General features: G+C 43.9%; 1 protein-coding gene across 7 annotated transcripts in view; it reads right to left on the bottom strand.

Annotated features, from left to right (window-relative positions):
- Nucleotides 1-27951, bottom strand: part of SEMA4D (semaphorin 4D) — a 974222-nt gene that overhangs the window by 349064 nt on the left and 597207 nt on the right. For all 7 annotated transcript variants that reach the window (XR_011280337.1, XM_069625652.1, XM_069625653.1 and 4 more), the window contains one exon: nt 6482-6630. Coding sequence is in view for 6 of the 7 variants with exons in the window: in XM_069625652.1 (XP_069481753.1) it covers nt 6482-6630 (149 nt within the window). In the remaining variant the exon portion in view is untranslated. The remainder of the gene's footprint in view (nt 1-6481; nt 6631-27951) is intronic.

The raw sequence follows: 27951 nt of genomic DNA, 5'->3' as shown, positions 1-27951 counted from the left end.
GACTGTTGTATGGAACAAACAGTCCTGCATGTCTGTCCATTCACGAGCCGTTCCTCAGTGACCACCTGCTAGGAAGGCGGCCTGTATATGGACGAGACCTACTGATGGTAATCCCGCCTAGTTGGAAAGGAGGTGAATGTGCACTGTGACAGCTCCTGTCACTGAAGACTGCAGCCAGGAAGGGAGGGGCATGAGCTGAAAGAGAACAGTGCAGGGAAAGGAGCCTCCATTGACTGGTAGGCATTAGGAGAGGCGACAAGGGGAGTGTGCGTAGTAGAAGCATGGCATATGCCTTCAGATTCCATGAGATTATTCTATGATGTGGGTGACACAGGGAGAAACATTATGCCACCCCTGCCAGGGCACTACCATAAATGTTGGCAATCCCAGGAGGGAAGAGTGCAGGAAATTGCTCATTTGGATGCCCAGATACTCCACCAAAATGCAGACGTCCTTTACATTAGGGATGAAAGCGAGGGAATCCTTGTGGAAAGGAGTTCATATGCGTTATTTGCCCGCCCCACTTAGCGGTTAATAGATGAGCTGGAGTTCATCCACAATGCCATGAAGGAGAGCGCCTGCCGTAGTCCCGGGGATTCTGTGCAGCGTATTTGACCAGACACCATCCCATCCTCAGAATACCGTGGAAACGAACATCCACTTGGGCCGAGGGTTGTGCTGCAGTGGGTGCGTTTGTTTCCCAAGACTGAACAAAAGAGTTGGTTTCTGCGATTGGGCATTTCCACATGTCCGAGCAGTCACTCGTATCTATTCTCAGTCATTGATAGTTTTCAATGACATGTGATTACTGGGGGAGGCATTGCCTAGATCATCTTGTTTATAATACAACGTTTACAGATACACACCCCTCTGCTGGAAAGTGGAGATCAAGTTCTTCTACAAGGTTGGAGCAGATGTGATGGGAGTTCTATGATCTTACTCCGACTCCTGTGAAGCCATAGCAGTTCCAAATCAGGGATGAAAGCCCCACCTCTTCAGTCCTCTGATAAGGAGGCAATATATGTATTTCCTCGCTAGGAAGTGCTATCAGAACTGAGCACTCAACTGGCACCAGTCTACGCTTCTGCTAGATTAGAATGGAATTCAAGAATGTGTAATAATTAGCTAGGTATCAGCAGGAACTTCTTCCTGCTCTGCACAAAATATATGTGTACGGTGCCCGATGAGTGCTTGTTTTTTTTAGTCTACTGCCAGGAACATGATCCTGAGAGTGCCTTCATGTGGCCAGCCCGCGCTGCAATCATCAGGCTTCACCTTCGAGCAGCAGGGCAATGTGGTGGAACTTCCCTTTCATGGCAGGGTCTGAGGACAAGGGCTGATATGCAATTGAGAGAGCTCTACTCATTATTCCAAACACACTGCTGATAAAACAAATGATTTCCAGGGGGAAGGCATGGCCGTGCCATAGGCAAAAAAAAACTCCACTAGTACTCGGTCCCCCTCAGTGGGAGTGTATTTAAGTAGGCAATGGGTCTGGTCTTTCCTCCAAGCTTGGGAGAGAATCAGAGTTGTTGAAAACGAGTTCAGACTCCCTCTCCCTCTACATGTGATTGTGCCAATTTAAAGACGTGGCATCAATTTCAGGGCCAACCAGAGTATTATGTTGGTTTTTCTTAGCTAGTGTGAGAGATGAGCTTGGTTTTATAGAGTGAATCTCAAAACTGCATACTGCACAATAGCACATATTACAGAGCGCTCTTTCAATAGTGAAGGACTTGATTATCTGTAACAAGCACTCTAGATAGGATTTTCACAAGTAGTTTACTTCTCTTTCTTTTTTAAAGTCACAAGTAAAAACATTTTCATGGGAATCCAAATGTAATTCTGATTGCCAATGACTATAAAACAGATGGAATCAGCACACCATCTATCAAGACAAACAACGGATTAAAACAAGGATGCCCGCTGGCAGGAATTCTGTATACCCTCTACACTGCAGACTTCGAAGACCACATGAAAAACAGCAATCTAAAACCGCCCAAAATAAACTCGAGCCCAGTACCAATAATGATGTATGCAGATGACATCATGTTATTAGATAAGACATCTGGCCTACAGAAAAGCCTACAATTATTAGGAGAACACATGAATCAAAACAAACTTCATATTAACACTGACAAAACAAAAGTGATGTCACTGACGAAGCTACCCTTCAAGAAGTCCAAGCCACTGAACATGACTCTGGATGATAACCAACTATATGAAGTTACAACATTCAAGTACCTGAGAATCACAATAAAATCAATCAAAAGTTGCAAAACAAAGGATCAACAAGCTAGAATCAAAAATGCAATCACTAGCCCGACAAGGATGCGTGATCCATCGAATATTTGGAAAATTCTCCTTACTATCCAATACCAATACTATCGTATTACAGACAAAAGTTAATTCCTACAATGACATACGGAAGCGAAGGTATGCCATTTACAAAAACAACAAACTGGACGAAACTAGAATCTATATTCTGGCGGAAGATTCTAAAACTACCACCCTCTTATCCAATGGCCAGAATACGCCATGAAATAGCCACCCAGTCAATATCATCAATCGTCAAATGGATACAACTAGACATACTCTGAAAACTGTTATCAGTTGAAAAAATACCAGCAATAGAAATATTGAGAAACCATCTTACGACCATGAACAACTCTGTACTACAAGCGTGGAAAGACGACCTACTCCGGCTTCTCATAAATGAAAATATATCAGTGGAAATGCTCATAAAAAGACTGCAACATGCTAAGAGAAAATGGATGCAGAATGATTGGATGAAAACTTGCACCATCAGAAAAACATACACTACGAACATCCAATGCCTAACGGACATACGCGCAATCAATGAGATACCAAAGTACCTACTAACATTCCTGGACCCGAGAATCCGCGCAACGTACATGAAGTTGAGACTTAACATCTTACCCACTAGAAATTACCTAGCTATGATGCAGCAAATAGCAGAATCAGAACGACACTGCCGATTCTGTAAAAAAGAAGAGGCATCCGAAACGATACATCATCTGTTAATGATATGTCCAGAAATGACAGAAAAGAGATTGGCTATCCCCGCCTACGCTCCAGTGTGTCTGGTCAGGCATGAAGTGGGGAGGAGATTTTCACTCCCCTGCCCTTTATCTGCCCGAGTGCCTGAATGGGACCAGTTCCCACTGGGGGTCTGGCTGTCCTTTTTGTAAACTGCTGAGAGAGATTGCAGCCTGTGCTGAAACTGAATAAAAGGTGTGGTTCCTGAGGTGAAAGGCAAGTCGACCACTGGAAACTGAAGTAACCGAAGAAGATGACCAGACACGCCTGCAAACACTTTGCAACACAGTGAAGCGACCACTGCTGTCCTAACTTCATTTTCTCTGTGACACGGGAGCTCTGAGGAGGATGACTCCTTCCCTTTGGCTGGTGGGACCAACCAGCCCTGAGATGGACTACAATCAGAGCCATCTCCCGAGGTCATGTGACTTTTCAGAGCTGCAGGCCGTGAAAACAAGGCGTGCTCTGAGCCAATTGAAGTGCATCGTCTTAGAAAGGCCGAATCTGTCAAAGTCTTTGCTGAGCTCCAGGTGAACCTTCAAAGACACAATCCGATTCATCCAAGTCCCCTCACCAGAGTGCAGGACTTCACGAACCAAAGAAGCTTGCTCGAGCAAATCCCGCCTTCTGTTGGTGCTGCAAAAAAAAAGCACCAAAACCGCAGACTGTCTAGAAGAGCTGAAAAAATCCGTTCCAGAGGTCCTCCCTCGAGAATGCTGCTGAGAGATGCCATCCATTGTCCTGCCTTTCATCACCAGATCAAGGAATACAGAGGTCAGGTCCAGAGCTGCCACATCAGAGAATCCAGCCACGAACATTTCTTTAAATCTAAGGTACGGTGGGGAAAAGGGTATTTCTTACCTTAATTCAAGAAGTCGCCCCAGAGCTTTGGGGTGCACATAGAGTTGTCCAGAGTATCCCCCACCCACCATTACCTCTGACCCAAGCTGCTGATTGTGTCCCTTTTGTGAGTCCTATACCATGGTCTCTGCTGTTGGGTTATTCTTCAAGTATCCTTACCTAGAGGCAAAGTATCCACAGGAACTATTGCTGTTCTGCTGCTCTGCAAGACTTTGAGCCCTCTCCGAACTGCCTTTTAGCTAGATTCTTAAACTCTGCTGTAGTTTGAGTAAACAAGTCGTTTCCTTCCGAAAAGACACTATCCTATGTGGTTTTGCTAACTAAACGTAATTACCGTATTTCTCCTATGTTTTGCGAATGCGCGTTATTACCGATAACACAGTAGAACTGTCATTAGTGTCAAAAGCTGTAACAATTATAACAGCGAGCAACTACAAACTAAGCAGTGGCCTTTGAAATGTATCCTAAAGTAATCATATGTGTTTTTGTTTGTATTTGTATTTATTGTGTTTATATAGCGCTTTAATCCAAAACGCTTTACATTATAACAAGATACATATGTACCATGTATTTAAAAGTATATATGGTGTAAATATAATAAATATATATTTTAATACACATTTATATGCAAGTGTTTCTTTGAATTGCATTACTAACTAGGTTAAGTTTACTTACCTACGGCTCACATCTTCCTCTTATGATAAGCCCTACTGCTCTGCCACTGTAGCAAGGTTCCATGAGTAGTACAGAGTGATACTAAAAGTTGGGATGATCTAAAAACCACTGGGATAGTTTTATAAAGTGTTACCTCACAGTGGAGTTTAGGAAAACTCCAGTTACACAAGTGCTACACCCCTGCTTCAGCAACCAAAGGCAATTTTCTCAGCTATGCCTCGAGAGGTATTACTATCATCCAAAGCTTCAATGACATGGATCAAGTATGCTGCAAATTCAGGAGGCATTTAACAAGTTGCCAGACTGGACACTGAAGTACCGCAATACGTAGGCTTTCATCTAAGTGTGATCAAGCCTTTGATAGTTAAATGACGTGGGCTGGTTGATACCCAACCAAGGTAAGGGTCATACTGCACTACAACTCCATGTATTTTCTTTGGATAAATCATACCGCAGGAAACACTTTTTGACCTATGGCATATATCTGAATAGTCCAGCTAGTTCAAGCCAATTGAGGTATTATGCACACTATGTGGGTGTCGCTAACCTATGAGCAACCTCAAACTGGGAAACACATTGTGGGTAGAAACCAAACTGTCTGGAGTCTGCTTCAACTGAGGGGAATCACCAGCTTTCCCTTGTGCAGGGTGACCACGAGCATATCACATGCACTCCCAAATAAATGAAGCATGTCCAGTTAATGAGGTTGGTAGAAGGTAATGTCTTGTTCAATTTGCAATCTGAGTGGATACTTTCAACAGAATAATTCACAATTCTTCTTGGACAATACAATTCCCCTACACAGAGAAACGAAAGTGAGCAGACAAAGAAATGGACAACCTAAACTAGAAAATTGATGCAGGTTCCAGTCATCATCAGTCTTTAGCACTCTTGGCTAGGGCACCAGCCAATCAGATTGCTTGGAATGCCAGCTGTGTTCACAGGTACAAGAACGCATTCCGAGTAGTCTGAGTGGTATGCGCGTCCATGCCACTTCGTGCCCTTGACACATTAGAAGGTGTGAAAAGTTAAGGCTAGTTCCACAACCCCCAAACCAAAACTTACCTCACTAATAAATGACGCTGCTGAGGTTTGCCAAGTCAGTATTTTTACAAAATGTCATCAACACTAAAAAAGAACTTCAACAAACCCATGCAGTGTTGAGGAATCTCTCTGCTAAGCCTTTTTTGTTACCTTTTTACCAAGTCTAATGACCCATGCCTGCTCATCACTGGTGCTCCTGGCAATATAACCCCCCCATCCCCCAGGGCATGCAGATCCTGACAGTAACTGAACCCCAGCCGGCATTAAGGGACCCTTGGTTTGATTGGGCCCTTAACTTGCGTGGTTGGACACTTTCAGTAGGTCTGCCCGGCCAGGTTATAAAACAGTCGAAAAAAAAAGCAAAACGGCCAGGCAGAACTGATGGGCACACAGCAGGCGGTGTATATAGATTTTCAGTCTTTTCTCCACTGAGAAATGGCATGGAGAAATTTGTCAGAAGAAGTAGCTGGTTGACGGAAAGACACGATCAAGAAAGGCAAACCCAGAAAGACAAATGGAACCCACAATAGTTTTCAACCCTGATTTGACTACTGTGGCTAACAATGGGCACTGAGCCACATGCACATCGGAAAGAGCAGGACATCATTTTTTTGATCTCAGTAGAAGGAACAGACTGATATGCGGCTTCAAATATAATGAAAGCGCATACTTTGTTTTGCATAGAATTACCTAAGCCAACAATTAAATAGCCTCTTTACATAAGCAGAGGCATTTTAAAAAGCAGTTTCAGTCATTCAAGATTAAGTGAAATCATACACATTGGCAACGCTTGAAAGTAGCAATTAAATGATCAGGGAAAAAGTAACAAAATGTGCCCCACCTTGCAAACTCTGGCGATCCTGGGGATCAACAGCTTATTAACAAATTCATATTCCACCGACACTTCAGTGAAGAAAAAGTATACTTTATCATCATCACCGCCCCGACTCGGAGATTCTCGGATCACATCAGAAAAAACAAATCTGGGTTCTACAAACCAAATAGAAAAATAAAAAGGTACGTTAGCACTTCATTGGTACTTATAAAAACACAATAATAAACTGTTGCAGTGTATTTGATCAAATTTAGGATGAATGCACTGGAGCTGTTCGAGGTTACGGTACTAGATTGCGTTTAGACAGGACTGTGTGACAACACTGTATAAGAAACTGCCAAATACGATAGAAACGCTGATTCATTGATTCATGATGGAATAGGATTTTCTTTTTAAAATGCGTGTATGAGCTGGATGTAATGGGCTCTGAATCCTTTTAGCTAAGATGCCTTCAGGGACAACACCTAGGACTTTCCCAGGCCATTTCAAAATGTTGGCTGTTAATTACCGCCAAGCTGAATTTTATGTTACACAATGGGGAACGGTAATTGACAAAATGTGTGGCAGTTGTGTATACTTTTATAAATACAGTGTATTTTTATACCTATTGATAGGAATCGTATTTTATAGGGATTTTTTTAATGTCAGTATTGTAACACGTTTATGTGTAATTATTTTAGTTTTGTTTACTGTATATTTTATAAAATGTATAAGATTTGATTAGAACCGAATTACATGTAAATACATTTTTTTTTAAATATATGTGCAAGGAGATGCCGGTAAAGTTAACAGAGGTTTCAAATTGACACACGCTGTGTGCGAGTAGTTCATTCAGTCCTTGTTTTATTCTTTGGATTCTGGGTCTTGAAGTTTTGCGTCACCTCCACTTCATTTTAAATTCTGGACCGCAGGTCCCAGAAAGCAAAGAAAAAAAAAACGATATGAATGGCTTACTCACAAATGGTAGCGGGGAACTTGAAAGAGCTTTGTCGACATAATTTGCAACAGAGTCCTTCCCCAGCCAGTCTCTTGGTCAAATTGGATTAGCAGGACAGGAGCATAAAGACCGATCCAAAAGATAGATCTAAGACCTGAACAGCTCCTTTTTTTTGTACACATGTTATTGAGCGTTCTAAAATGTATTCCCATTTCAATTGGTTTGTCAATGCATCCAGTGCATGCAGGTTTTGAAAAGTTATCAATTAAGCAATATCGCGAAAAGCAGAGATTGCAGGATACAAATAATGGCAACTTAAAATGTTCTTAAGATTGGTAAATCCAATACGTGCAAAATACAGCGAAAGGGGATTTAACAAAAAACAATGTTTGGAAGCAAGAGGTGGGGGTGATGGATACATTACGAATAGGTGTCAGAGTAACTTCCTGTTTAGGTGGGAAGCATTCCAGGTGAATCGAAGTGAATGAAGGTGATAGGAGGGCTTTCATGTTTTTCATGTTAACGAGCCATGAACGGAAGCTGGAAAGAAAAGGAGACCAGAGCCCACTGAGGAGGGGGCTGGCACAGTGTACAGGAGAGCAAAACTGAGGGACCAAGCTAACTGCACTATAATTACAATTTAAAGTGTTGACAAGGACTTTAAAAAAAATTATTGCGACAGTAGGTACCATTGCTCTACGGCCTTCTTGAAAACAATGCCTGTACTGCTTATGAACCATTGCTGCAATGGTTGAAAGCGGTGTCAGGTTCAGTTCTTGAGCAGCAGTGGCTCCCACTTGGCTTAACCGGTAAGGCAACTACACCAAATTAGTGTCTGACAGTAAATAACGGAGTGGAGCAACCAGTAAACAGCTGGGCAGATACCACCAGCTATGCGACTTCAAAACGTAGAATGTAGACGATATCTCTGCGTTACTGGCATCATAAATGCTTTTATGCACAGCATTAGCAGACTGACTGCAGGGCTTGTTGTGGTGTACCTAAGAGCTGCTTGCTAAGGTCTGTCAAAAGGCAGGCCTCCTCAGTTCCATCTGTCTTTTCTTACAGACAAATACAAGTACACATTAAGCGGTTTATTTTGAGGCAAAGGCACGGCTGACTAAGGAAAAAGAAGTAAAAGAAATCCAGGTTTCATTTTTGGAAGCCACCTTGATAGTGTGAAGATTAATACTCAATGAATGTTTTGGGAGGAATTGAGGTTGAAGGGTGAAGCAACGGTAAGAGTCCTTCTTTGATGCCTATTCATTTACAAAACTGGATTTGCGTTAAATCAATTTTCTTTAAAGGTTATCTATGTAAAACCATTTTTAGTTATGAGTGTCATTTAGAAAGTAGACAAAATGAATATCTTTGACGTAAAGATCGGCAGTGACTGTGTCAGGAAACCAGGAGATGAATTGGGTAGATATGCCAAATATAGCACCACTTCGCTGCATCCTGTGCGGCAGGAGGGACTCCCTGTGAACACTCATCTAGGGCAACAGAGCAGCCAGAACATGGAAGACTGTAGAGTGGGAAAACCCCATAGCATCATAATAGAGCCGTGATCAGTGGGGGCAGGGAGGTTTCCCACTGTGACACAGTCGGTAACCCGATCCTGGCACAAGGGAATAGGAATCTCTATTAGCCTGGGGTGGGAGGTCTAAAAGGGTGGAAGGCAGAGTCAGTCCTACCCCAGAGGACGATGGTGGCAATTAAGCGTGCCTCAATTCCTGCCCCCTCCCCAAATGTCTGTGTGTGTATTTGAGCAGTGCACACTTGCATACCTTATGAAAACCGATGCTTGCCAACAATGTTCTTCTTTATTCCAAACCCAGCAAGACCACCATATGGGGAGACCAGCAACGAGAGTACAGTCTTCCACGCCTCACGCTTTCAACATTCCAGCGCCAGAATGATTGCACCAGCAAAGTGAGAGGTAGCGGCTGAGCTGGAGCAGCCACTGGGCCTGCTGCACACTGCTCGCCGGCGGGCGCTGCAACGAAGCTGGGGGTAAAACCACCAGGACCGTAGGGAAGCATCAAAAACACCACCAGGGACTGCACCTACATTGGGGAAGCCATTGCTGCCTCGCTGCAGTCCCACATGGAGAAAAAGGTCGGGCCTCATAGCAGCTATTTAAATGTTTGCCTGTATAAAACACCTCCTGGAGGGCATGGGGTGAAAACAGGGCCATATTGCCCAGGTTTAGACAACCAATCACGGGACAGGGAGGGGAAGTTGGACTCCCCTTCGAAGCAAGGAGTTATGGTGTGTTTGGGTAAGGTCAGAGGAGGAGTAGATGGCAGATAAAGAGACCAGCAGCAGGAAGAACGACTGATTGGAGTATGAAGGCATGTTTTGAAACAAGTGAGTTATTGCTTGATGGGTGCCCGTGGTACCGTGTTTCGAGTGTGCATGTAAGACTAGTGAATGAGATTTGTAGAGGGAGTGTAGGGAATGAATATGAAGTGGTTGTGAGAGTGATAGGTGTGTGACTGAGTAGGAGGTGAGGAGTAGCAGTAGTGTGGAGGAGGAAAAAGAAGTGTGGAATAGGGAGTAGTGACATCAAAGGGTGAAAGCAAAAGTAGAAGGAGGGAAAAAGGAGGAAAGAGAGGGAGTAGAATGATTGAAGGTTGGCGGAGTAGGAAAGATGAGACAGGAGAAAGGATACAGAAACTGGGAGGTTAACATTGGGGCATTAAGACAGCATCAAGCTGTGTCTCTGAAAGGCACATCCGCGGATCATGTTAGCAACTAACAAACTAGTAGTGCAGGGACATCTTAGAAATACCCTGAGTGAGTCAAGATAGAGAAGGTTATTGCCTTTAGGTATCCCAGTCAGCCAGACTAAAGATTAGACAATAGTGGCCAATATTCTCTAGCTACTAACCCAGAAGCCAGGGGTGCCTGGGTTACGGTGGAAAACACCATTTTCTAGACGAGAGAGCGAGGGGACGAACGGCTCAAGCGCCCTGCTGAACTAATTTAAAAGAAAACCTGAACCATCCCTGGGAGTTTGTGCATTCTTGGAGCCATTTGTGAAAACCCCCCAAAACAAAGATGACTGCCAAGACCTTTAAAGCCTTGGGAAGCTATGGATCCATATTAGCTGGGGAAAGCAGAGTGTATTTAAAGTCTCCAGAGAGAGCGAGTATGAGCCCATCTAATCTAGGTCTTGGCAGATGGGGCCGAGAGGAATGAGGTCCATATAATGAAGCAGCTGAATAGGACTTAGAGAGCAGTCTGGGGGTGTGAGGAAGCGTGAGGGACAGTGAACACCACCAGACTCCAGAAAAGCAGAGGAGCCGAAAGGTTGTTGTGGGGCAGAACTGAGGTTCAAGGGGCTTAGATCCTTGGAGAAGTGTAGAGGTCCAGAGAAGCTTAAAGGCCTACAGCTGAGGTGCCTGAAGGGCTAGAAAGGCTCATCTTCCTGAAGGAGAACTGGTGCTGCTAAAGAGTGAGCTAGTCACTATATCCCTGAAGGGCGAGAGGCATATCCTTTGGATCCAGAAGTGTCCCAGTCCCTCTAAGGCTGGGCTAATTACAAATAACGAGCTGGGTGCAATAGCTGATTGATTTGAGCAAAGCAGCAAGCTGGGTGGTATATCTCAGACTTCACAGTACATCAGACCAATATCCTTTTTAGAAAGATTAGAGCATGGTACTCATGTGGCCTTCCAGATGTTTTGGACTTCAACTCCCATCATGCCTAGTCAGTAGTGAGGCATCATATGACATTTAGTCCTAAACAAATGGAGGGTCACCTGATTGGTAGCCATGAGTTAGGGAGACAACCCTGACACCAAATCATTTAACTTGGCACCTTTTTAACTACACACCGGTCCAGGATAGTACATCACTTTCAGTTCTAGGTAAACGTGTATTAACTTGTAGGTGTTCATCCCAACCCGAACCTGAAAAGAAAAAAATCATCTTTTGCGTCACCCGTTTTGTAGGTCCACCATAGCCCTACATGCACTTAATGACAAGTACTCAATAATTGGCAAACTAAAAACCTCTGACCTATGGGAATTCATTCTAGTCCAACATTTTAAACTTTCAATTAGTAAGGTACCAGGTTTCTCAATGGTCAGACCTTTGCAGTGGAATCCTCTTTAGTATAAAATTCAATGATGCGCGGATCTGAGTTTTTAATGCAAAACTCACAATCCACCAATTCTAGTCTGTATCCTTCTCAAGTACAGCTCATCACTAATGTAATTGACGATGACTGCTATGGAAATCCTGAATGAATCCAAGAGGTCCAAAAAAGTTAAATTCAGGCACAGCATTTGCCTTAGGACAGCGACAAGTGCTTATAATCAATAAATTAGAGAGGGAAGCAAAAGGAAATTGGCGTGGAGGGAGGAAAGAAAACATCTGAAAATTGAGAAGTACAATAAATTAGCTAAGAAACAAATGCAATATGGGGCACAATTTGTGCAGTATACATCATTAGCTACCAGACATCTTAAATGCTATCTTGGAGAACGATAGCTTACTTTCTTGTTCTTTGAAATGGACACAGGCTGCTTAATATGCAGGCATAAACAGCCCACTGGAAGCCTTAATTGTTCAAACATAAGAAGGATAGATGTTCAGGTTCGACTACTGAGAATATGTTTTTGTTGCTGAAGTTCATGGCAAGCGGGTGTTGGCAATATGCCTAATAAAAAGATTTCGTATTTGCAAACCACTTACAGTATCCTGATGCAGAGCACTCGCCTCTTCTGGTGTTTTAGCTGTGATTTAAGAAATCATCTTATGATAAAACCACTCTTTAAACGTTAAAAGTGACCTTTTGGAGGATGAATGTTTCATTGCTGCAGAAGGATGATGTGTTGGAGACATGGAGTTAGGAAGTGGACTGTTTTGTGGAGTGTAATCATGATGGAATGATGCGTCCAAGTGTGGTATAGGAGGCGTTGAAATGTACGATACGTGGCCACTTGATTGGTGTGTCGAGTGGGCTGAGGAAAAAAAGCATGGACAGGGAGGCTTTGTTGGAGAATAAACTTACCGAATTGTCGAAGAGAGTGATGATGGATCCCGTTTGTGGGGAGGCCGTGAGTGAATTTAAGAGGGTGAGGAGAGAGTTGAATTCTCTCATTGATGAACGTAATGATCGGAGTAACTTCTATTTAAAATGCGCCTATTATGAGAAGGGTGAAAAGTGTGATAGATGGTTGGCGTATAGGTTGAGGAAGTGAGAGGCAGAGCGGTCTATTCCTTCGATTCGGACTCAGGACGGCAGTATAAGTTATGATACAGGTGAGAAACAAAATCTTCAAAGACTTCTATGCAGACTGTTACAAAAATGAACCGGAAGTGTTGGGTGATGGTGTGGAATTTCTGGGGAAAGTAGGCCTGTCTAAGATTGGCGTGAATGATTTGGAATTGTTGGAGGAGGATTTTTCATTGGATGAGGTGCAATTGGCGATTGGTAAGCTGAACTCTGGTAAAGCCCCAGGGCCAGATGGGTTCCCAACTTCCCGGTGGAGTTTTATAAGGTGCTGCCGGTTCGGCTCTCCGATTGTTGTTGTTGGATGTATTTGTGGAGTCGTTATCCATAGGATTGCTTCCTGAATCTACCAGACATGCTCGGATTTCGGTTTTCTTAAAGGGAGGGATGGAGGGAGGATACTCTGCCATCAAGTTATAGGCCCATTAGTCTGGTTAATGTTGATAATAAGATTCTGGCGCAAATGTTGGTTTACAGGTTGGAGCGTCTGCTCCCGGCCGTGATACATGTGGACCAATCTGGTTTTGTGAAGGCTTGGAAGACCTCCAGTAACATTAGGAAGATTCTGAATATTGTATCAAAGCCGGGTGGTCAGGAAGGGGATAGTGCGGTTTTATCTTTGGATGCAGAGAAAGCATTCGATAGGGTGAATTGGAATTTCCTCTACACAGTGCTGGACAAGATGGGTTTTGGAGTGAGGTTTATTTCCTGGATCAAGCTGTTATATAGCGAGCCGACTGCGGAGGTTGTCACCAATGGGGTGAGGTCGGGGAGGATTTGTATGGAGAGAGGAACGAGGCAAGGGTGCCCCCTTTTGCCTCTTTTGTTTGTGTTGGCTTTGGAACCATTGCCTGAGTTTATTAGGAAGGCTGAGGATGTGGTTGGTCACTCATGCTGCGGGATAACGCAGAAGGTTTGGCTGTTTGCAGATGATATACTCTTGGTCCTTGCTGAACTTAAGAAATCTATATGGGCACTGATGGATGTTATGGGTGAATTCCATCTTTGTTCTGGATACAAAATCAATTGGTTAAAATCGGAGATTATGCCTTTGACATATTCGGTTGATAGAAAGTTTGTGGTGGATTTGGGTTTCAGGTGGTGTCCGGATAAACTGCTATACTTGGGTGTTTGGCTAACTCCGGGGATTGGTGACATGGTTAAGGAAAATGTGCGGGTAATGTGTAGTGGTTTGCGGACGGATCTTGAGAGATGGAGCCTTTTGAATCTTTCTTTGTGGGGAAAGATGAATGCCTTAAAGATGGTATCTGCCCCGAGGAATAATTATATTTTGAGTATAGTTCCTTTGATGTTCCCTATGACATTTTGGATAGATTTGGGCAGGATGATACAGGAGTTTTTGTGGGATAGGAAGCCCCCCGAGTTTGAAATTGTGGAAATTACAATTGCTGTTAATTAAGGGTGGTCTTGGCGTGCCGAATTTCAGGGCATATCATCTGGCTTTCTTTTCCGAATTCTTGGTTCCCTTTGTGGAAGAATCGCAGGATGTTTGGGTGGAGGCAGAAACTAGCTTCAATGGGCCGCTTACATCGAGAGCTGTGTTGACTTCGGTCTCTAGGCACGGTTGTAGTAATGATCTTTTGATGGGTAGCTTGAGGAGCGCCTGGAAGAGTTTGTGTCGTTCTTTGGATGTGGATGCTTTGAGGGAGCCTGGCGCATCAGTGTGGCTGAATCCAGCTATCAAAATAGATGGCAAGGTGATCTTTTGGGCGGATTGGTTTTTAGGAGGGGTGAGGTGGGTTGCTGACCTGTTTAATAATGATCGTTGGATGACCGCAAGGGAATTGCAGCAACACTATGGTATTGAAAACTTTAGAGCCTCTCACTTTGTGAAGCTTAAACGTGCGATTGGTGTTGTGGATTTTGAGAAAAAAATTGCACTGAATCTGTTTGCAGTGATTTTGGAGGGATTGGGTGGGGGACTGGCCAGTCGCCTGTATAAAGTATTTATGTCTTGCTTTCAAGGAAATGATTCTTTACGAGAGGAATGGGGCAGGAGACTCGGTTTGGATGTCAATGAGGATTTGTGGCAAAACATGTGCATGAATGTGAAGTTGTGTTTACTGGGACTCACAGAGCGATTGAGACAGATAAAAATTCTGAATCTAGTCTATTGGACACCTGAGAGACTGTGTCAAAGAGGGATGTTGGAGATGTTCTTGTGAGATTGGTACGTTGGAACATCTGATGTGGGACTGTAGGCAGGTGAGACTGTTCTGGGGTGAGATTGAACGGGTGTTCGGTGAGGTGATTGTTGGTCTCCCTCTCCTGGACTTTAGTGTGGTTATTCTGGGGAATGATGTGTCTTTGGATGATCTCACTCCGAGTGAGAAGAAGTGGTTGTTCCGAGGGGCGATGATTGGTAAAAAATTGTCTTGAGAAATTGGAAGAATGCTTGGACATTGGGACATGGTTGTCTGAGATGCATGACCTGGCGAATATGGAGCGGGTGCTGTTTCGGATAATTGGTAAATTGGGTTTGTTTGAGAAAATATGGGGTAGATTTTTGCAGCTGTTTTGACTGTGCATTGTTGTTATTGGGTAGGGGGGACTTGGGGCTCTTTTTTTTTTGTTTGTTGGGGTTTAATGAATTATATATCTCGATTTGTACATTTTCCTGTGTGAACTGTTGTGATTTTCCTTTGTTATTTGCATTGTTTTTAATATTCATCGATTGCCTTGCTATCTGTAATGGATGTAATGTAAATAAAGGTTCCAAAAAAAAAAGTGACCTCTTTTGCTGAACGCAAAATACAAGTACTGTAGGACAGAGAAGACTGCACTGATTACAGGAGTTTGCCAAGCCAGCGTCCTCTGCTCAAGAAAAGGCATAGTGAGTTCTACATGAGGGGCACTTCTTGCTGAATTTCACATACCAGACGATATCTGGGATGGCCGGTCCTACTCAGACTGATTGACACCTTGTAGTCATCAGTAATTATTCTGCAACAATGGATATTTATTATTTACTTTTTATCTGTTTGAATCGCACTGGAGCTCGCAGGCATCAGGGCGCAGAAGAAAGAGAAAGAGAAACAGAAGCCCAAGTCGAAAAGGCAGAGACAGATTTATTCAAAAGTTTTTAGGCGTTTTCTGAAGTTTAACAAGTTTGTTTCTGTACGAATATCTTTCGGGAGTTTATTCCATGCTTTAGAAGCCTGAACTGGGAAGGATCTCCCAGCTCCTGTGACACGTTTGCTATATGGCACAATCATGTGTACTTCCTCACTAAGTCTTGTGGTTCTTTTGGCAGTATGTATTTTCATCTGTTTTTTCAAATATCTAGGCGCCTGTCCTTAACAGCACTGGTGCAAAGTGGTTGGGGCCTTAGATCCTGGCATTCACTGGGAGACAATGCAGACTTCTCCTTTCCACAACAACTGTTCATTTCCACACCAACATTGCTATAAGAGTAGGTTAAAACACAAAGGAAACCACTGGAAAATGTCACCTGGGGAATTAGAAACAATGTATGTGAATTCCAAATGATCCGACCCTAGCATCTCAATTTAGGATGTCAAGCTGTACACAAGACAAAGATAAGGCACAGACAGCTTCCTGGAGTAATGCTCCCATTTTATTTATTTATTTAATTTGTGATTTAGTTTATATAATAAACTTTACACATAATATACATTCCAGATCAGAGTTCAACATGAAGAGCAAAGACCTTTACCCCAGTGGGACCAGTCATCCTTTAATTCTTCCAAGGTTTATTAAATGAATACCTTTACGTTTTGTAATAGTAACACCTGTTACTGCACACGCTACACAAGTACAAAGTCATTAAGAATTCATATATGAATGTTACACAACAATGCAACAGCAGGTTTTCTTTGTAGCGGTAGTGGCCACCACTGAAACACTCAACCCTTAAGGTGATTGTATAAGAAACTACTTGTAAGGAGAAAGTAGGAAATAGACTTGCAGGTGTAACCTTACCCTTGACACCGTAGCTGTTCTAGAAGGCTATGGTTGCGAGCAGGTTAGTCACTGAAACCAATCTCTAGTCTGCTGTTGACTGTTGCTAGAACAAACACTGCCGAGGCATGGAAAAACACCTCAAGCACCTGCTCCACAATGAGGTTTGAAATGGGGTGTGGGAGCATCTAGGTATGTAAGAAATGCAATCTTTCTACAGCAAGGTTATCGGATATCTTCATTTCTTATATTTTATCAAAACATGTACTAAAGTAAAAAAGACACAAATCATCAAAGTGCCATTTTGGGTATAAAAAAAGAATCTAATTTGTTTTGTAGTCTGAAACAATGAACACACAAAAAATATCTAAGCCGAAGTCAAGACCTAGAATCTGCCCATCTCGAAGGAGCAGATATACAGGGACAGGAAACAAAATGTGTTTAATCAAATGAGACTCAGTAGTGGCTTTCTTCAGAACCTCAATTGTCGAGGGTTGAGTAAGAGAATAGGTTCTCAGTCTAAATATAGAAATTGACAGAATTAGAGCATTAATAGCGCTTGATTCAAAGTACAGCGATATGCAATGTATTCCAGTACGTAGAAATGATGCAGCAAGTTTTTTGTTTACGTCTAAAAAGGTGCCTGGTTTCCTGATGTCAAACACTGGATGTTTTGATTTTCTTTTTTCCAGGACCCAATAGGAAGGAGTGGTGGCTGGACCGGTGAGATGGAGAAATACCATACCAAAGCCAAGACCGCTTGTGCAGAAGCACGCTGGAACGTGCAGCGAGAGCAAGGCAAAACGAGTGGCACCCTTACAAGAAGGAAAAAAAAGACAGACGAGAACACCAACCTGGTGACGCAGCCCCAATATAAGGAAGGTAACGGGGAGAGCAGGAGACCTGAGAAGATAGGCAAATATAACAATGTACTCATAATCGGTCCAGTGAGAAACTAATATAACGATTGACCCACTCATACTCTTAGGGGAAAAAGACGAATATAACGATTGGCGAACTCAAACTTGTCCCAGTGAGAGGGGAGTTGAGGAAAAGAGCAGGACAGTTCGCTTGGGGAACAGATGCTTGTAGAAAAACTGAGAAAAAGAGTGAGATACAGTCTGGGTAAATAATACCAGTCCCAGTACAATGCAGAGGGATACGAAGAGTGACCATAATCACTGGCAAACTCGTACTCGTCCCTGTGAGATACAAAGTGGTTAAAACAATACAAACCCTTACTGGGTAGTCCTTACTCATCCCAGTAATCAACAAGAGTGGAAGCAATAAACAAGTGCTCATAAAGTCTAAAGAGAATGAACATTTCAATGAGAAGAATACTAATCAAGAAAAAGCTTGGCCATTGAAAGATTAAATACGGAGTGGACGGAGAGTGGCAGTCCTGCAGGAGAGTCTGTTGCCCGTTTCTACTGTTTTCAGTGTGGGGGAGGACCCTTACATAAACCCCTTCCATCCGCGGAGTGGACGGAGAGTGGCAGTCCTGCAGGAGAGTCTGTTGCCCGTTTCTACTGTTTTCAGTGTGGGGGAGGACCCTTACATAAACCCCTTCCATCCGCGGAGCGGACGCGGAGTGGACAGAGAGTGGCAGTCCTGCAGGAGAGTCTGTTGCCTGTTTCTACTGTTTTCAGTGTGGGGGAGGACCCTTACATAAACCCCTTCCATCCGCGGAGCGGACGCGGAGTGGACGGAGAGTGGCAGTCCTGCAGTCATGACTGTCAGGACTGCAAGGGCAAACAGAGAAATGCGGGAAATTGACATGAACTCGGAGCAGAACGGCCCCCCGAGAGAGGAAGAAATGGAAGAAGAGGGTAGACGCCTGAGGAGCGCCAAACTAAACCAGAAACAGCAGGGTCAAAAACAACAACAAACATTAACATCCAAGGATCATCTGGTGGCAAACATGGGATTGCTTCAAATGGGCTCCCCAAAACCGACGATTCAGCAAGAGCAAGCGATCACCACAAAGGTACAACCAACCAAAAGCAAAGTCTTCCGACCACCAGTCTTAGAAGACTCCAAATCAGCCCAACACGCCCCCCAGCAACGACCATCCTTACCTGGAGGGGCAACTGATGTGTTGTGGGCAAAGAGCCTGGAAGTCAGGACAGTCGAGGCTTCGGCTAACCGGAACGATGCCCTGTCGCCACTCCGAGCCGCCGCGGTTGAGCGGGACCCCGCGGAGGCGGCCCTCGAAGGGGGACCGTGGCCCGCGTGGGACGGCGAGGAGGGGCTGACGGAGAGGGAATACATGGCTGAGGAGGTTGGAGCCGCCGGGAGAGCGAGCCTCGGAGTGGGAGCCAGGCTCGCCGGTCCGGCGCAGCCCTCCACACCTCCCTCCCCCCTCGGAGCGCTGCAGGGCGCTCCCCGCCCCACGGCGGGAGCTCTCGGAGGAGGGCTGCCGGGCGTGGAAGTTGCTGAGGGAGGGAGGGGAAAAGAGGTGGACGGTGCGACAGCCTCAGGAGAGGCAGAGCCGGAGGAGGTGGCGGGCACCCCACCTGAGGAGAACGGGCAGGGGGAGCCCGACAGAGAACTGCACACTACAGGGGCATCACCGCCGTGTTCACTAGCGGAAGAGAAAGTGAAAGTGGTGGCTCTCATTCACAAAGAGGCGGAGGAAAGTGCAGAGACCAGTCTGGTCTCAGAAAAAATCAACGAACAAGGGCCATCCAACCCTAATAAAAAGAAAAGACAGAACAAGTTCTTTGCCTCTCAAGAAACTCGAGAACCGCAAAACAACGAAAAACAAGATCAGCATTAGAATGAAAAAAATGCCCCAGAAGTTCGAACAGCAACAAAAAACACCAGAACAATTGATGGACAAAATAAATGAAAACGAGCCACAGAGAGGAGAAGGAGGGGCAGTTAAAAACTCTATAAAGGATTACTTTTATGCAAATATAAGGCAAAAAGCAACAAAAGAGTACTCACAGAGGGAACTTACAGATCTCGAAATACTGGAAGCTTTAAATGATTGCTTACCGGTAGCAAAACTACGCAGAGTTGAGCACTATGTTAGTGACAACCTGTCATACAGTAAAAGACGGGCCTCAGAAGGCAGTAATAAGGCACAAGGACAGCCGAGTGTCAAAGAGAGGGCTGAGGGGGAATCACCGAGCTCGATGCTACCCGAAAAGAGTCCCATGAATTCACCAAGAGGCCAGTTAAATCCGAAGCCGACAAAAGACACAGAGAAGGGGGAACTGAAGAGAAATCCGGGCAAAGAGCCAGAAATGGGGACTGTCATGTCCCAGCGCAAAGGAAACCCCCATACCATCCAAGAGGAGAGCCTCATTATAGTTGACCCGGAAGGCCCAAATGATTTAACAACAGAAACAAAGGAAGGCTCCTGCAAGCTAAATCCGGCAACACCCTCACTCCTTGAGGGTAAAGCCCCGACCGTAGACAACTTCACAGGAACAGATAGTGACAAAGTCCCCAAAACCCCAAATAAAATGCTGGTGCCTAAAAAACTCAACCAAGTAGGGCTCTCCAAAGCCCAAAAAGAGAGCATGACAATAGAAAGGCCATCTACAGCAGGCATAGACGAGCTAAATCAAGAAAATTTTACGAGACCCGAAATCAGCCAAAACTTGAATATGGGGGGAATTGACAATCGAAGTTCCCATATCGACAAAAATCGAAAAGGAAGAGCCTCATCAGAAACAACAAGGCTAACTCGAGGCAGCTGGACAAATCAGACAACAATGTTAACCGAATCACCCTTAAGAAGAACCTCTCCACATCAATTGACCAGTCCGACGGATTCCTCAAATAAAATAAAAATTGACTTATTGTCAATTATGTCATCAGTGAACATTGCATTGGCACCATTCATGAAGCTTTACGAAACTATTGCTGACTCCTTGAAAGACCATACAAGCATCCAAGCGATGATTCACAGCAAAGTTATCTTCCTAGAAGCATATGTCATGGCTTTGGAAGCCAGAAAAGCAAGCACAGTTATAACAAACGACGAGGGTTCGTCTTCCCGACAAAAAGAGCAGTATGGAGAAAAAGAACAAAGACCGGTGAGCAAAACCATGGGGACTCAAACTATAGTTACAATAGACCTCACAACAAAAAACTTACCAACAGAGGGTGCAAATAAAGAGGCGAATTTAAGACAAACTGGGAACCAATCAACAAAGAGACCACCACCTAGACAACCCTCAATTGGAAACCAAACCGCAGAAGGTATTTTTCAACTTTTCACACGACCAGTAAAACACAAGGAAACACCACTAATGAAAGTCAAAGAACCAGAGTCGAGGCAAACAAAAAATCCTGAAGCATTAGAAAAAAGAACCTTCAGCAAATCACCATCAATAATTGAAGCATCAGAAAAAAGAACCTTCAGCCTATCACCATCAATAATTGATCGTATTGAAAACGAAGAATTGATGAACCTGAGCCAACACCTGGCAGAAAACTCGCCTATGAGTCTAAAGGCACATAGCCCCAGCGAAGCTTCAACTTCACAATCACACAAAGAAAAGGAAAACACAGAATTCGCAGGAAGATACGAAGAAGTGACTGGAGAAAAAGCAGCAAAAAATTCTAGGGATAACGCGAAGAATACAAAGAACAACGGCATCAGTTCAACTGAAACAGACAGACAGACAAAGCTAAAAAGGATGATGAAAGAAACAAAAAAAGAAAACTAAAGGACGAAATCGAGACCTAGAGACAATCGGACCCCAAGAAATCGGAAAAAAGAACAAAGACATAACTCCTTCAAACGGAAAGATGGTGAACACGGTAAATCAAGAAGGAGATCAGAAGGTAGATGGGACGACCAAAAACACAAAAGAAAGCTGTACAGAAATATATCACCAGGCAGACCTCGTTCTCAATCCAGGAATGCCCACAATAAAACCAACGCTGATAAGCGACTCAGCCCATCACAAGATAAAGGAGAAACGATCTTTCGGTATAGATCCAGAACACAGAAATATAACTTAAAACCGAGAAAAGTGGACAAAGCTAAATGGCGCATAAAGCTGAAACAAGTGAAAGAAAACAGAGATGAAATAACCTTGAACCGAAATTCGGTGTTAAAACTTTTTAAACACATTCAAAGGCTAAAGCAAATAAAATCAGAAGATCTGCTTGTGGTAGAGCCAAGCCATGTAAACGCAAAAGCAAAAACGGTAGTCTACGTAACTTCAACAACGTTGAAAAACCTGATTCTCGACTGTAGTGAAGATCTGGACGAAATGGGCTATGAAGTCAAAGTGCAACCAACCACAAGCGAAGAAGACAATAAAAGGGAGGCTGAAAACAAAGGGTGCAATACGCCCAGCAGAAAGCAAGTAGGCAGACACCTAAAAAGTGCCATAGGAACAACCGGCCGTAAGAAATCGCCTGAAAAAAACAAGGAAAGAGCAAGAGCCCTGGAACCTGAAGAGAAACTGAGGGAAAACCGACAAGCCTACAAAGAAAACAAAAACTATGAAAGTTCCACAAAAACCAAAGATACAAAAAAACTTAATAAAGCCAGGGCAATCCCAGAAACAGCGGCCAAACTTTCAACAGAAAAGGCCTCACAAAAAAGATGTGAACCCATGAAAGGCATATGGTCCTGGCTGTCTAAAACTCTGAGGGAAAAAAAGCAAATATAGCAACTCGCGAGAGATGAGCACATTTTTCAAGACAGACATCGCTCGACCCCCCAAAAGTGCGAACTAAAAATGTGCTCATGGAACACGAGAGGACACATCCACCTACTGTCTCCAAATGACATGGATCTGGGGTCATATGACTTATTATGCCTCCAAGAGACCTGGCTGACTGAACCCCCTGAAATAAGGGGGTTCGAAGTCAACCTTGCACCAGCCAAACAAGGACGTCGAGGAAGACCTTCGTCGGGTTTATTGATTGCATCTAAAAAAGACTCAGGGATCAAATTAGAAGAAACATTGATCACCAACCAAATGATTCTGATGGTCAAGGCGGCATGGACCCGTTGGAATACCGACAAAAACGCCGACGAGAAAGTCACCTTAATCGTAGCAAACACCTACTGGAACCCCGCAAGCATAGAGCCTACCGCCTACATAGAAGAAATGGAGGACGCGATAGATGAGGCACTATCTGAACATCTGGCAAAATACTTCCTCATTTGCAGAGACCTGAATGCTACGTGCATGAGCTCGGACGAAAGAGAGGCGGACCTTGGTCACAACTCAACAGGCAAACAACGTGGTAATCTATGGGTCAAATTGATGAATTCAAGAAACCTTCACAATTTGCACGAAGCATCCCCAGACTTAAATCGTCCGCCATCATGGGAAAGAAATGAATCGACAGGTATCATAGACTACATCTTCGTTACCGAACCATTACTGGCAATAACGAAAGACTTTGAAATCACACGAGTAACAGTAAGTGACCACAACCCCCTGTCAACAACTTGGATGTCAACAAGGCCCCGGAATGATTACGCTGAGCACCAAGTCATAGTCAACACGAAGGGAAACCGTCTACATCTTACAACAGATGCCATTGTGGAAATAGAAAAAGGATTCACCTCAATGTCAAATCATTTGGGCAAAAATAAAACAGACTATACGCCACTTCTGACGAAGTTCAAGAAGACCCGTAAAATAAAAACAAACAGTGGAAATCCCCCAAGACACGTGTACGACCTAACACTGGTGGAGAAACGCCGGGCATTGCGTAAAATACAACGCAAAGCAAAATCTTCAGGATCTCCAGGGGCTGTGAGAGCAGCAGAAGCGGAAACCAAACTCTACAAAGCATGGGTAAAAGGCCACAGACTGTCCCTCTATCAACAAGATGCCGAAAATATCCTAAAAGCGATAAGTGGCAAAAACATAAAAGAATTTTGGAAAATCTTGAGAGCGGTTAATGAAACCCAAGAAAACATAATCATAACCGAGATTGGAGAAACTACGTGGACAAAACATTACACTACTATGTACCTGGCACCAAGTACCAACTTAAAATTACAGGGCGAAATGTCTTCAGAGCCATGGATAAACATAGATGACCCACAGGAAATCCGATTAAAAATCAGAGGCTTAAAAAACTCTCATGCCCCAGGACCCGATGGGATTACGAACACTGATTTAAAAACAAATCAAAATGAGTGGGCAAGTCTGCTAAGTAAAATCTTTGGCAGATGCTGCAACTTGAAAACGATACCACCCTCATGGAAACAAGCAACAATGGTACCAATATTCAAGAAAGGAGACAAAAAGGACCCGATAAATTACAGACCCATTGCGCTCCTGGATGTTATAGGTAAAGTGTTTGGCTCAATGCTTCTTGACCGCTTTAAGCTCTGGGCGGAGGAATCACCTTGCAACGACCCACTCCAAACTGGATTCAAAAAAAAATCTGGGCACGACAGCTAACATTCTAATGCTAAGCGTGCTGAAAAACAGAGTACTGGAAGGGGGAACGAGAATTTTCGTGCCGTTCATCGATCTGACCCAAGCATTCGATCGGATTGACAGGGCCCGCCTATGGTCCAAACTTGAAGCCTGGGACTGTCCACCTTCTATACTAAATCCGATTAAGGCACTGTACACCGACACTTCAATACGCATTCGACTTGACCAAAACGGCCTCTTATCATCACCCATTCCAACAGCGCGGGGAGTGAAGCAGGGGTGCCCGTTGGCCCCGGCCTTATTTCTGGCATTCATTGGCGACATCCAAAACGAGGATCCAGAAATTCGAGCATTTCCTCCAAAAATCTGCAAAATGCCGATAACACGATTGCTCTATGCAGACGACTTGGTCCTAATGGATCACACACCAATAGGTCTGCAGCGCCAATTGACAAAGCTCCAAGGGTATATGCAAGAAAACAAACTGGAAATAAATGCAAAGAAAACAAAATTCATAGTACTAGAAAAAGCGACCAGGAAAACAGAAAAACTGAAACTAAAACTGGAAGGATCACTGATCGAGCGAGTGTTCGATTTCAAATACCTAGGAGTAACCCTGGACTCCTCTTCGCAAGACAAAGCCATGCAATTGGCCCTGATGACTAAAGTCAATAAATTGGCAGCTCAAGCCAGGGCCATAGATAAAAAGTTCGGGAGATTTTCGCTGATCCCTGTTCTAGAACACTACAAGAAAAAGGTGATGCCGACATTAACATATGGGGGGGACGCAATGTTGAACCTACCACCATCCATCTGGACAAAAATTGAGGCAAAGTTTTGGCGAAAAGTACTTAGACTCCCAAACTCGACCCCAATAGCCTCAATTCGACGAGAGCTCAGTTTACCATCTCTCAGAAGTTCAGTCTCACAATCGTCTCTAAGGCTGTTCAGGAAATGCCGGATGGCCGAGCCACCGTCAATATACTTTCTCATCAACCTCGAAATAGAAAGGAACACAAGCAAATCCCTTAATAAATCGAAAGAAGAAAACATCAGCTTGTTAGAACAGGTCAAGGCAGATGAAGAACAACTAATAAAGTACCCAAAGAGAACCTTCACCAAAATCAAAGAACTCGACTGGATAAACACCCTGGAGACAGCAGGAAAAAATAAACTAACCTTACACCTGCCTCCAAACACGAAAAAACTCAATGAACTCCAGGAGTATATAAAGAAGTTCCCATCCAGGAAAGGGAGAGACATGCTGATGAGGGCCCGTTTAAATGTACTGCAGACAAATGAGATCTTGTCAATTAGAGGCCAGTCGGAAAACAATTGCTGCCGATTTTGTGAGATACAAGAAAAGGAAACAATCCGCCATTTGCTCCTAAAATGTGCCTCAAACCAACATATAAGAAGCCGATATTTAAAATCAACCTTCACAGACTTCATCATAGAGGACGAAGAAATATGTTGGTCTCGTCTGATTGGAGGCGACAAAACACCATGGCAAATAGCTACTTATAAAATCTTGGAAGCCATAAACTGGCCGACAAAGGCACATTTTTAGAGAGCTGTTCTCTTTTTCTTTTTCCTCTTCACGACCGCAGACAAAAGATAGAAACCTCAATTTTTGTAAAAATCTTTTGATTAAACACAAATAAATAAAAAAAAAAATAAAAAAAAAATACTTTATAAGTTGTGTGAGAAACCAAAAGCAGAGAAACTACAATTAACAAGAGGAGATCAAATCTGTAACATAAAGAGGTCAAGACAATCAAGAGAAGGAAAAACGGAAAGTCGAAATGGACCACTTGATCAGAGATGTTATAGGAACTATTTAAGAATACTGTATTGAATAGAATTGCTGATAAAGCAGCCCACAGGAGCAGGGAGTCATGCTCTGTTGCCTTAGTTGTTTTTTTGTCAGTGGTAGGGCCAGATAAGCTTAGTTTTGGATGGTAGACATACAGATGACTGACGAGCACCCTAGTTAGTTTCGTTAGGTAGGGAAATCAATAGTTTAGGTAATGTTAGGCATTTTCACCTTTTATTTAAATAAAAACAAGTGTGACAAAACCTTGGATGCCGTCCATTCTCCCAGTGGGAGCCCCTTCCCATGAGGTCAGGGAGCTAAGGCCATTGCTCGATTGTCCTCCTGGGGGTGGTACTCAGTGGTAGGATCCCATGGGGAGTGACCCACCCTCCCCTATGGGACTAGGGTTGACATTTCGGTGAGAATGCAGTATGTCCACAATACATCCCAACCTCCCTCACCCTCATTGCCTGGGCACAGTCCACCAGTCCCCCACACTTCCATGTACTTGTGTGGTGTAGACAGTCCAACCCTTGTGAGAACCAGTGAGACGAGGAAGAGTAGGGAATACTTGCATGAAGTATGCTGGAAAACTGACGAGGAAGAATCCAGCAAACCCAAATGGAGTGTAATCATATTCCTACTGGGACGAAGAAGATGTGCAGAGGCATGAAGAGCGCCCTGCCGATCCAAAGTGAGCATACTAGTCTATATGGACATTGTGGTTGCATTAAAACTAAGGAGGTACTCATGATAGAGTCTAGCCCTCCCTGGAGGAACTGCAAGAGCAAGCACGGAGTGGAAGCAGACTGGCATACCGAGCAAGGGCTGGAAGGTCCAGAGTTGGTCTACGATGGAGGGACCAGATGGTGAAGATGCGGAAAGTGGGCGCTGCACCAACAAGAGGAAGAATGGTACAGCAGAGCCACCACAGACCAAGAGAAGTCTCAGAATGCCGGACAGGCGCTGGGGATTCGAGAAGGCAGTGGCAAGCCAGAAGGGGCTGGGACACTGACAGTTGTGAAGAAATCTTTTTAACAGATGGGTTGCATGATAGTAAGTGGCAGGAGAGTAAACCAAGTCTATCAAAGAAGAATTATGAGCAACAGAGGCGTGTCTGGAACCTGCACCCATAAATGCAAAAATCATCATTAATCTTCATAGTCACAGTACCAGGCAGGGTAGTGAACCAGGTTGGCTGTGAAGCGAAGAGTCCTAGAAAGGCCAGGGGAAGGGAGGCTTGTCCCCCTGTTATTGATTAACATTTTGAAAGAAGCCAAGAGAAGGGAATCATTCTCTTGGCATTGTGAAGTTCCTGAGTAGGGGCCAGGAGAAGGGAATCGTCCCACCCTGGTGGCTGTCAGAGGAAGGGAGTAATTCCCTTGGCATTGTGAAAAACCCCAGAAAGACCAGGGGAAGGGAGTTATTCCCCATGAAATTCTGCAATGTATGATAAAAGCCAGGAGAAAGATGTCACTCGTTCTGGTGCTGTGATAAGTATTGAGAAACCTGAGGAAGGTTAGGGGATGAGGAAGTCACCCCCCTAACCCAGTGAAGATACAAGACTGGATTTTTCCACAGTGGAGGGCCAACTCCAGAAAGCTTTTGAGACTTTTTGGTTTTGACCTTTTTGAAGAACTTTTCCTTTTCATCACCTTTAAGTGAACTTTGCTTTACCATGCAGAAGGGAGCCATTCTTCTGGACCAAGAAGATCAACACTTTTACTTAGTTTTATTTAGAGTGTAATGGAAGGAAATAGGTTTTGACACAAGATTTTTGACTATTTATTTTGTACAGACATCCTGATAGAATCCTTGGTATTTGGTTGAAGCAGGGCAGCCCCTCTTAGTAATAGGGTCACATAGGGTTGTCTCTTATTTTACATAATAAAAGTCTATAGCCAAAAATATGCCACTTGTGTGACATTCTCCTACTTCTACACCCTTACACAAGTCATCAACGGAAGTAACAAGTCTGTCTCCTTCTTCGGACCTGTCACACTAGCCAGCATGGGGTAGCCATGGAAAGGCAACCCCATGCTGTTGTAGCAGCAGCGTCCTATGAAAGTGCAAAGCTTCCCAAAGTGGGAAGCTTTTCACTTTCATAGGACGCTGCTGCTACATCAGCATGCAGCAGCCTTTCCAAGGCTTCCCTGA

This window comes from Ambystoma mexicanum, chromosome 6p (genome assembly GCF_040938575.1).
Source record: "Ambystoma mexicanum isolate Mex_15411 chromosome 6p, UKY_AmexF1_1, whole genome shotgun sequence".
In the NCBI taxonomy this organism is placed as follows: domain Eukaryota; kingdom Metazoa; phylum Chordata; class Amphibia; order Caudata; family Ambystomatidae; genus Ambystoma; species Ambystoma mexicanum.
The sequence above is the reverse complement of the archived record's forward strand: the minus strand, read 5'-3'. Positions and strand labels throughout refer to the sequence as shown.